At 45.3% G+C, this 11,803-nt stretch overlaps 1 protein-coding gene across 1 annotated transcript; it reads left to right on the forward strand.

Annotated features, from left to right (window-relative positions):
* The first annotated feature begins 10,580 nt into the window (after positions 1-10,580).
* Positions 10,581-11,452, forward strand: LOC120704395 (auxin-responsive protein SAUR50-like). Its single transcript, XM_039988762.1, has one exon. The coding sequence runs from the start codon at positions 10,762-10,764 to the stop codon at positions 11,191-11,193; it is 432 nt and encodes a 143-aa protein (XP_039844696.1). The 5' UTR covers positions 10,581-10,761; the 3' UTR covers positions 11,194-11,452.
* The last annotated feature ends 351 nt before the right edge of the window (positions 11,453-11,803 follow it).

Raw genomic sequence — 11,803 nt, forward strand, 5'->3', positions numbered from 1 at the left:
TTTATGATACCTGTTGTAAGGACAAACCAATGCTCATCCTTGAGATTTCAATTGGCGAAATGATGCCAAAACTTAACTTTAACTTAAGATAGCAGAAGCTTTTCTGAGACTTTAAGCTTTAAATGTGTCTTTGACCCACAGGGAAAAACTCATTTAAGACCTTTAAACTATTCTTCCAATTAAATCTTCTCGTTGGTTCCGACTTAATTGAAAGATAACATCATTGTAGCAGCGGAAAACCTTTTCTTTACAGATACAGTACTTTGTACTCTTTAATTGTACTTTGTACTCATTTTCTCTCTAAATAATTTATCTCGTTGGTTCAAAATTGAATAGAGATAAAACTGTACAAAACTTACTCAAATTATACTCTTTAACCATGCTCTTAAAATTTAATTGTCTCATTGGTTCGAATTAAATTAAAGAGCAACAATATAAACTTTGCAGCGGAAACATCTAAAAAATTTCTATTTTCAGAAGCAATACTGTGAATTTTTGTCTCTAAACAATAAACACGTTGGTGCAAATTGAACAGGGATCAAACTATAAACGAAAACATCAAGAAAAGCTTCTGAAATTAGAAAACTTGAAATTTTCTTTTCTGTTGAAGCAGCCAACTTGCGATTTTGGCCCACGGCCTGCTCGCTCACGCCCTCCTGGGCCTTTGGCCCGACAGCCGATGACTGGGCCTCCGATCGTGCCGCCGATCGCTCTCGGCCATCGAATTCGATCCGACGGCCGTCTGCCCTTCTCGGCGGATCAAAAGTCCGGCGACGCCGGCTCTCCCCCAAACCCTAAATTTCATTTCTCTCCTCCCCTTCCAACTGCGCACCAAGCGGCAGCGCCGCTAGCGCCTTTCACCGGCCCCGGTCCGAGCCCGCCGGCGGCGCCGCCGGCGACTCTTGCCGGTGCACGACCGGGTCCGGCCGACGGCCCGCGACCCTCTTCTTTCCTCCTTGCTTTCTCTTCTGCGCCGTGACCCGAGCGAGCGACGGTCGCCCGTTGCGGCCTGAGGAGGGTGGTGGCACCGCCGCCGGTCCCCTCGCCGGCCCGCGCGCTCGCCCTAGGGTGAGCGCGCCGCCGTCGAGCGGTCTAGGCGACGGTGCTTAAGGCACCCACACGCGCTGCGGTGGGGAGCCCTGCAAGCCGGCGGCTCGCCCTTTCATGCGGCACAGCAGAGCGCCGCTGGGCCGGCGGCCGTCATTTCTGCCCGCGCGACGGCGATGGTGTCGGCGACGAGGGAAAACCCGGGTAGGTCCCTCCCTCTGTCCAGCCTTTCTGCATCCCCATCTACGGTTAGGGTTAGCCTCTCCGATCCGAGATCGAATCGATTCTTGTCTTCTGTTCTTTATATCTGTTCTTTCGATTCGTGAGCGAATCATCTTTTTATATTCGATCTACACAATAGATCGGCTCTGGTACCATTGTTAGGTCAAATGGATCGACTAGAGTGTAGGTCGAATGTGGACTTTCCTTTATCCAGAGCCACCACAGGTTCGTCGGTGAAGTTCTGCGCTAGGGCAGCGACGCGCAGTGCAGAGACGACGTGGTGGCGGTGTCGGCGGTGACAGTCGAGGACAATAGCAGCGTCGCCGGTGGACGAGCGTCGCAGGTCAGGGGCGTCGGTGATGGCGTGGTGGCGCTTCCCGCCGCTGCAGCCCACCCTCTCTGATCGGGTTAGGGTTTTGAGGTGGGGAACAGTGACGGCGGCGAACCTCGTATTCTGAGCCGTCAGTCCCCACCTCCTCTTTATAGGGCTGCGCGACAAGGGCCCACCAGCCTCGTCTTGGGATGAGCCCCCGATCAGAGCGCGAGGTCAAGGGACCAGTTGACCCAACGGCCAACTGGTGGAGATCAATTCCATCAGCAGATACTACTACTATATCGATCTGTGGCAACGACCACGGCTGCAGGATTATATTAGCACACAACAAAGATTGATTATACAGTGGTCCTGATAGATCCTGATGACTGACTGATCAAGTACACTTATTGACTGTTGTTTAATATACACTAGCCTAGCTGCTTCAACACCAGACAAAGGCGATGTCCTCTGCCGTACATCATACCCAAACATACAGAAATAAGGGAGCAGAAATAAAGCCAAACATGCAAAAAAAAAGATTGTACGTACAGCAGATCACATCCATGAGAGAGCAGGCATTTGCAGATGATCGAGCTCCATCGCTAAGCTCCATGATCGCTTCACATGCGTGTGCACCGCGTTAATCAGGTCGCCCAACTTGAAAAATCTAGGGTAAACAAATCAGGTGCCAGATCGATCAGAGATAAAGAAATCACGGCTCCGTGATCTGCCTCGGTAGACGGGCGGCGAGCAGAAAGGAATCTCTCTCCCGTTGATCGTACGACAACAATCCCCCGGCCCGTACGCCGATCTTAGTGTAAAATCGTGATGCATTTGACTTGTTGGCGAGGAGATCGAGCTAGTACTATTGCTTGGATGAATCTCTCTCCAGTTTGATTGATGGTCCTTTTTTCCTGACTTCTAGGCCTAGATACAAAAAATATTTGTCATTTTTCTTCTGGAGAATTTAGTTCTAGGTTGTTTGGGTTTCTGTTGACCGGTCTGAGATTCGATTAGCTAGCGAAGGTTCAGTTAGATATAACTGTTTGTGCCTAATAACAGAAAGCAAAACGAAAAGAAAAATAAAGAAAGAAAAGGAGGAGAGAAGAACTGAAGAAGATATAACTGCTTTTGTGAACTGATATCTGCAGATTCTTTGGGGTTCCATTATCAGGTCATGCAGTTGTTACAACTTTTATTCAGGATGGAGTCAAACCAAACATTAGAATTGTCAAGACTGTCAAATTAGACTCTGATCGATAATCCAACCTACTAACTGCCATCAAATGTGTGAACAGAGCACTAAGGGAAAGTGCAGAAAACACGAAAATTAGGTACAATGTCAACACGGCTAGCTAATATAATTGTGCTAGCTAATAAAACCAGTACTGAATGCAACCTGCATCTATCTCGCATTCATGCATGACCAGCTGTTGATCCAATCCATGCATGATCTGCCCATCTGCTTGCAACTGCATTGCAATGTATGCCAATGATTTATTACAGGACGATGAAAATCATCATGCACATGGTGGTTCAAGATAAACTAATGGGGCTTTAGGTGCTGGCAATTGCCTATTTGGGTCCTCTGGCTCATGATTAGCATATGCGTGGTGGAGGAAAGGAATCCAATCGTCTACTTGGACTGTACTTGCAATCTTCATGAAATGTTCTAGTGAGCATTCACATGATCTGGAATAATATCAGGGAAAATACAAGTCTAGCACTATTAAGGAATCCCGAACGGGGACCCTCGAGCAATGCAGAGATGAGTCACCCGCTCGAGGGTAGATTCGCTACCCTCGAGCGAGGCGGAGATTGTTCCGCGGGTTCGAGGGGGATGTGACTGGGCCGCACGCTGGGCCTCTTTGAGTCCCTTCCTTTCTTCCGAATGGGAAGCAGGCCGTGGGCCTTAGTGGGCCCAGTTATTTTAACAGGTGTTTTGCGTGTTTAGAGCGATCTTAGTACCCCGATTAGGGTGTCCCTAATCGTGGTACCCGACACTTTTGGAACTGTAAAAAGGTCCTAGAATTTAGCTATTTCTTTACATAGGGGTATCAATATAGTGACCGTTGTACTCCCCCTGGCGGCCACATTTATCTTTGATAGATCATCTTTTGCTTTCAATGCATAGTACGCATCATAAAGTGCAGAGAAGTATCTTTCTTAAATCTGTTTCACATTTCTCCCCCTCGAAATGTGGCATGAACTTTTCTGCCACAATTTCGAAATCTATTCATAACTCTTGTGAATGAGGAAACTTTTATTACTTCATCCACATGATTACGTCATGCAGGACAAAGTAATTTCTTAATTCGTATGGGAGTACTTTTTCCACATTTCATTTCGAGAACTCAACAGAGTCCTTTATGACCAGTAATTTAGCGAGTCACGCTCGCATATCATCCTTATCTTGAGGTTCGTATGTAACTCTCCATTCTTTTTAAACTCATTAAGTGCTTAATCACTGTGACACAATAGAAGTGTCCGATCAATTTTAGAATAGCATAAGAGCTACTCAAAAAGTTCTCTCCCAGTGTGGGATGCACCAAAAGCACATGAGTCATCACAACTTTCTCCCGCCATGCAGGATAAAACTATGCCAATTTTAACCACAATGCAGGTATTATTCCATACTCCTCCTGGACATAAATGCCAAGATTAGATCGTGTTCAATCATTAATTCAGAAATTAATTCGAATATTCCATGACACACATGCTTAGTCTGATGTTGGTCAAATTAGACGTGCATGCCTTATTACATCTCTGACTGAACTCAAAATAAAATTCTTTTTGATAGAAAGTACATAAGAGATATTTCTCAAACTGAACTCTTATTACTCTATCTTTTTTTTTGGATCAATATCCATGAGTACTTTTTTTAAGCCATTCTTTTGCAGAGAATACATTTTCTGATGCAATGACTTTCTTTCTTCCTGAGTCACAAGTACCCAGTTCATTTTCTTTTGTCCCTTCAAGAACTACATGCAAAACTTTGTCTGAAAAGACAATAATCAAAACTTTAAGTTCTATTCTATGTCACCGTTGGGCAGAAATAGAATAAAACATCTTTCCTCTACATTAAAATCGCATCACCATTGGGCAGAAACAGAATTAATGTATGGAAAACACAATTAACTTTGAAACCATAGACCTGTTCCTCAAAATTAAATTCTTCCGATGGTTCGAATTTAATTAGAGGATGATTAACTTTATTGCAACGGAAATAAGAAAATACATTTCTTTACTTTAACGACAGTTCTTTATGTATTCTCTCAAAAGGGTCACTTTGATGCAACATTTACAAAAGACTTTATGATATAACTCATAAAATTATAATATTGTTATCATCAACGTTGGTCAGAAAATAACAATACTATAATTAACTTTAAATTTCTCTTCATTGAGAATTTTCTTTATGATACCTGTTGTAAGGACAAACCAATGCTCATCCTTGAGATTTCAATTGGCGAAATGATGCCAAAACTTAACTTTAACTTAAGATAGCAGAAGCTTTTCTGAGACTTTAAGCTTTAAATGTGTCTTTGACCCACAGGGAAAAACTCATTTAAGACCTTTAAACTATTCTTCCAATTAAATCTTCTCGTTGGTTCCGACTTAATTGAAAGATAACATCATTGTAGCAGCGGAAAACCTTTTCTTTACAGATACAGTACTTTGTACTCTTTAATTGTACTTTGTACTCATTTTCTCTCTAAATAATTTATCTCGTTGGTTCAAAATTGAATAGAGATAAAACTGTACAAAACTTACTCAAATTATACTCTTTAACCATGCTCTTAAAATTTAATTGTCTCATTGGTTCGAATTAAATTAAAGAGCAACAATATAAACTTTGCAGCGGAAACATCTAAAAAATTTCTATTTTCAGAAGCAATACTGTGAATTTTTGTCTCTAAACAATAAACACGTTGGTGCAAATTGAACAGGGATCAAACTATAAACGAAAACATCAAGAAAAGCTTCTGAAATTAGAAAACTTGAAATTTTCTTTTCTGTTGAAGCAGCCAACTTGCGATTTTGGCCCACGGCCTGCTCGCTCACGCCCTCCTGGGCCTTTGGCCCGACAGCCGATGACTGGGCCTCCGATCGTGCCGCCGATCGCTCTCGGCCATCGAATTCGATCCGACGGCCGTCTGCCCTTCTCGGCGGATCAAAAGTCCGGCGACGCCGGCTCTCCCCCAAACCCTAAATTTCATTTCTCTCCTCCCCTTCCAACTGCGCACCAAGCGGCAGCGCCGCTAGCGCCTTTCACCGGCCCCGGTCCGAGCCCGCCGGCGGCGCCGCCGGCGACTCTTGCCGGTGCACGACCGGGTCCGGCCGACGGCCCGCGACCCTCTTCTTTCCTCCTTGCTTTCTCTTCTGCGCCGTGACCCGAGCGAGCGACGGTCGCCCGTTGCGGCCTGAGGAGGGTGGTGGCACCGCCGCCGGTCCCCTCGCCGGCCCGCGCGCTCGCCCTAGGGTGAGCGCGCCGCCGTCGAGCGGTCTAGGCGACGGTGCTTAAGGCACCCACACGCGCTGCGGTGGGGAGCCCTGCAAGCCGGCGGCTCGCCCTTTCATGCGGCACAGCAGAGCGCCGCTGGGCCGGCGGCCGTCATTTCTGCCCGCGCGACGGCGATGGTGTCGGCGACGAGGGAAAACCCGGGTAGGTCCCTCCCTCTGTCCAGCCTTTCTGCATCCCCATCTACGGTTAGGGTTAGCCTCTCCGATCCGAGATCGAATCGATTCTTGTCTTCTGTTCTTTATATCTGTTCTTTCGATTCGTGAGCGAATCATCTTTTTATATTCGATCTACACAATAGATCGGCTCTGGTACCATTGTTAGGTCAAATGGATCGACTAGAGTGTAGGTCGAATGTGGACTTTCCTTTATCCAGAGCCACCACAGGTTCGTCGGTGAAGTTCTGCGCTAGGGCAGCGACGCGCAGTGCAGAGACGACGTGGTGGCGGTGTCGGCGGTGACAGTCGAGGACAATAGCAGCGTCGCCGGTGGACGAGCGTCGCAGGTCAGGGGCGTCGGTGATGGCGTGGTGGCGCTTCCCGCCGCTGCAGCCCACCCTCTCTGATCGGGTTAGGGTTTTGAGGTGGGGAACAGTGACGGCGGCGAACCTCGTATTCTGAGCCGTCAGTCCCCACCTCCTCTTTATAGGGCTGCGCGACAAGGGCCCACCAGCCTCGTCTTGGGATGAGCCCCCGATCAGAGCGCGAGGTCAAGGGACCAGTTGACCCAACGGCCAACTGGTGGAGATCAATTCCATCAGCAGATACTACTACTATATCGATCTGTGGCAACGACCACGGCTGCAGGATTATATTAGCACACAACAAAGATTGATTATACAGTGGTCCTGATAGATCCTGATGACTGACTGATCAAGTACACTTATTGACTGTTGTTTAATATACACTAGCCTAGCTGCTTCAACACCAGACAAAGGCGATGTCCTCTGCCGTACATCATACCCAAACATACAGAAATAAGGGAGCAGAAATAAAGCCAAACATGCAAAAAAAAAGATTGTACGTACAGCAGATCACATCCATGAGAGAGCAGGCATTTGCAGATGATCGAGCTCCATCGCTAAGCTCCATGATCGCTTCACATGCGTGTGCACCGCGTTAATCAGGTCGCCCAACTTGAAAAATCTAGGGTAAACAAATCAGGTGCCAGATCGATCAGAGATAAAGAAATCACGGCTCCGTGATCTGCCTCGGTAGACGGGCGGCGAGCAGAAAGGAATCTCTCTCCCGTTGATCGTACGACAACAATCCCCCGGCCCGTACGCCGATCTTAGTGTAAAATCGTGATGCATTTGACTTGTTGGCGAGGAGATCGAGCTAGTACTATTGCTTGGATGAATCTCTCTCCAGTTTGATTGATGGTCCTTTTTTCCTGACTTCTAGGCCTAGATACAAAAAATATTTGTCATTTTTCTTCTGGAGAATTTAGTTCTAGGTTGTTTGGGTTTCTGTTGACCGGTCTGAGATTCGATTAGCTAGCGAAGGTTCAGTTAGATATAACTGTTTGTGCCTAATAACAGAAAGCAAAACGAAAAGAAAAATAAAGAAAGAAAAGGAGGAGAGAAGAACTGAAGAAGATATAACTGCTTTTGTGAACTGATATCTGCAGATTCTTTGGGGTTCCATTATCAGGTCATGCAGTTGTTACAACTTTTATTCAGGATGGAGTCAAACCAAACATTAGAATTGTCAAGACTGTCAAATTAGACTCTGATCGATAATCCAACCTACTAACTGCCATCAAATGTGTGAACAGAGCACTAAGGGAAAGTGCAGAAAACACGAAAATTAGGTACAATGTCAACACGGCTAGCTAATATAATTGTGCTAGCTAATAAAACCAGTACTGAATGCAACCTGCATCTATCTCGCATTCATGCATGACCAGCTGTTGATCCAATCCATGCATGATCTGCCCATCTGCTTGCAACTGCATTGCAATGTATGCCAATGATTTATTACAGGACGATGAAAATCATCATGCACATGGTGGTTCAAGATAAACTAATGGGGCTTTAGGTGCTGGCAATTGCCTATTTGGGTCCTCTGGCTCATGATTAGCATATGCGTGGTGGAGGAAAGGAATCCAATCGTCTACTTGGACTGTACTTGCAATCTTCATGAAATGTTCTAGTGAGCATTCACATGATCTGGAATAATATCAGGGAAAATACAAGTCTAGCACTATTAAGGAATCTTGCACTAATTGTTTTCGCGCTTCATCAATCCATTTTCTTCAATTATGCAACTCCCTTTGCCTTTTCTCTTTCTTTTTAAAAAGTATACTAAAAAAGGGAATGAAGTCTACAAGGATCAGAATTAGTGTTAATCAGATATGCATTAGAGGCATCTTACTGGTAACACTTATTCTTTTCCATTGCTTAGGAGTAAAGTTTCATGATGATCCCATGCATGTGAATAAACCTAGCTCCTCACATGCCGATGCAGGCGTGCACTCCCCTAGCTACTATACCCTCTCTCTCTCTCTCTCTCTCTCTCTCTCTCTCTCTCTCTCTCTCTCCATCAGCCTGCCATGTTCTCCCATGCACACAGTTTGAAACAGGAGAGAGAAAGAGATGAGGAAGATAAAGAAATGCAGTCAGAGCAAAAGTAAAATGAACTTTTTATGCGTACCCATCTGCGGATGCATCGGGGGTCTCAAATTTTTGTTTGTGTTTGTGCAGCAGTGAAGGCCACCTGATTCAGAATCCTCAGATCGAGCGGTTTGTTTGTTTTCGCTCCCGTTGTTTTCATCTTGCCTCAGCTGTTTGTTTTGGCGTTGCTGCACTGCACCTAGTTGGATACACGTAAGGCAAATGATTCTCTGAACCCAAAAGTCATAAAATTTCCACTCCGTACCGTACGTATAATAGATCAGTCTCAAATTTCTTTCATAGAGCGATGTGTTTCGGAAGTGAGAATCATGTACTATATGACCTCTTTTTTAAAAAAAAACGGAACGGGAAGGAGAGCGTGCTCTTTATATTAATGATGAGAGAGAGTAAAACCTAGCGACTACAAAAAATAAAAACTGTACAAAGAGAGCCAGCATCATTAAAGGTTTTCTGCTAGCTTTCTTTCTGAAATTGAAGCGCACATAATGGTTAACCTCGAACTGATCGACCTAGTCTGTGGCATTCTGCATTAGAATGATTGCACTATTAGCAGAAACTTCCTGCTCTGCACAAACTGAATTATCCAGCAAAGTGTTCAGTGTGGAATTCAGTGATCCTTTCACCCAACTGTGTACTCGGCGTGGATACAGCATGAGATAGATGGAAGAAGCTGGTGTAGAATTCAGCATGACAAGAACCGCGCATCGGAGTACATTTTTTTAGTAATAAGCTTCAGCTTCACTGGTGACCCATAACATCACTGAAATCAAGGGGGGATGCTCTCAACACGTATTCGCAATTTCCACATCAGTGACATCACAACCAGCAGATCTAGGAGAGGTGACCAAGTTGGGCTGTGTTTAGTTCCCAAAAACTTCCCCCCAAACTCCAAACTTTCCATCACATCTCCATCACATCAAAACATTAAATATAGCAAATGACTCATGCATGGAGTACTAAATGTAGTTAAATAAAAAAACTAATTACATAGTTTTGATGTACGTTGCGAGACGAATCTTTTGAGCCTAGTTAGGTCATGATAGGACAATATTTGCCACAAACAAACGAAACGTGCTACAGTACGCTACAGTGACTGATGTGACTTTTCGCATCCACTTTTTACACTCTTTTTACACATCTAAACACACCCTTGGTTCTTCAGGCGACCATCAGTCTCCATACTCACAACATGGACTGATTGACCATGCAAGTTCAGTACCATTACGGTGAAGTCACTCATTCCGACCTACCAACTGAAGTGGGCGCAGAACAAGTACTTAAACTGTGGGCTGTGGCCTTGCAGTTTGCAATTTTAATTGTTATAACCGTATCTTCTACTAGGGATATTAAAAAATTGCCATAATTTTTGGCGATAGTTGCCAACGCCTTTTCGCAATTGTACTTTCCAGCATATGAGAATGAATTTGTTCAGGCCGGCTTCTTGCCTGCCGTAATTATCCTAAAAAAAATAGTTGCCAAGGCCAGTAAATGGCAAAGGAAAGCAGGAAAATGGAAAGTTATACTCCTACACCGCATCAGAATAATTTTGATGCCAAAATGTACATCACTAACGTTTGAAATATGTAAATGCTTCAGTTTATGCTAGTAGTAAAAGTTTTCTTTCTTCCAAATATTAGTAACAAGTTTTGGAAACTATCATCACACTGCACGATTTCTAAAATAAATGGCAAAGAATGAGAGTAAAAAGGAAAAAAATTATACGCACATCAAATAATTTTGTGAATAAAAAAGGCAGGGCTCTCTTACCGAAAACTAATCATTAAACAACCTCCATGGATTTGAACACATAAACTAGCGTGAAAAGGCTCAGAAGTCACTCTCTTCAAAAAAAAAAAGGCTCAGAAGTCACGAGCAGGCTACTGCGGCTCACACCCAGAGGCAAGGCAATCCCTCCAATCTCCTATATATTCTCGCCCTCCGTCCTCCGTCCTCCACCCCCTACCCGAGCAAGAACGCATCGAGCAATCAGCAGCCACCTCTGCTCATTACTCGCAGGCAATGGAGGAGTACCAGCAGGTCCAGCAGCAGCAGCAGGGTGGCCGGGCGAGCAACAAGATCCGGGACATCGTGCGGCTGCAGCAGCTGCTCAAGAAGTGGAAGAAGCTGGCCACGGTCACGCCGTCGGCGTCCGGCGGCGGCAAGGGCGGCCGGAGCAGCGTGCCGAGGGGCTCCTTCGCGGTGTACGTCGGCGACGAGATGCGGCGGTTCGTCATCCCCACCGAGTACCTGGGCCACTGGGCGTTCGCGGAGCTGCTCCGGGAGGCCGAGGAGGAGTTCGGGTTCCGGCACGAGGGCGCGCTCCGGATCCCCTGCGACGTCGAGGTCTTCGAGGGCATCCTCCGCCTCGTGCAAGGAAGGAAGAAGGGCGACGCCGCCGCCGCCATGTGCGACTGCTCCTGCTCCTCCGAGACGGAGATCCTCTGCAGATGACGCCGTCACTGGAGGCCTCTCGCCTGCTCTGATTCTCTGTTCTTGCTTCTTTTTTTCCTCTCTCCTTCCTCGGGTTGGTTCTTTCTTTCTTCTTGGTTTTTTTCTGAAGAAAGGAGAAGAGGCAGCGTTGCACCGATTAGATCTGCAATTTGTACAACGATGGGAGGAGATGAAGGATTTCTTTTTTCTTGATCTAGAAGGATCTATGTAAGACAAACTAAAAAAAAATTGGTCTTGCAGATCCTGATGATTTCTGTCACAGCTCATTCAATTCTTAGCTGCATTTTTACTTCACAAACTGAAACCAGAAGATGAACAATACAGAAACTGAATCTAAGAAACTGCCATCCTTCAGGTCCCTTACTTTGCTTAATATGCAAGTCTGCACCTCACTACAGAGTACAGAGTGCAGGTGGTAGATTAGCAGCTTAATGCAAGAGTATTAACTATTAAGTTTTCAATCTTCGAGGTTAATTTTCATGGCGTTGGACGGAGTACGTGTCTACTCAAATCTGCATACATGATTTCTATGCACCCAAACTACATGTTTTAAAATCTATAGATAATCAACTTCTAAAAGTTTGACCAAATATTAGTCAAAACGTCAATT

This window comes from Panicum virgatum, chromosome 4K (genome assembly GCF_016808335.1).
Source record: "Panicum virgatum strain AP13 chromosome 4K, P.virgatum_v5, whole genome shotgun sequence".
Lineage (NCBI taxonomy): Eukaryota > Viridiplantae > Streptophyta > Magnoliopsida > Poales > Poaceae > Panicum > Panicum virgatum.

What these genes read in the sequence shown, in the direction of transcription:
- LOC120704395 (XM_039988762.1), top strand. Translation starts at nt 10,762, where the DNA reads ATGGAGGAGTACCAGCAGGTCCAGCAGCAGCAGCAGGGTGGCCGGGCG.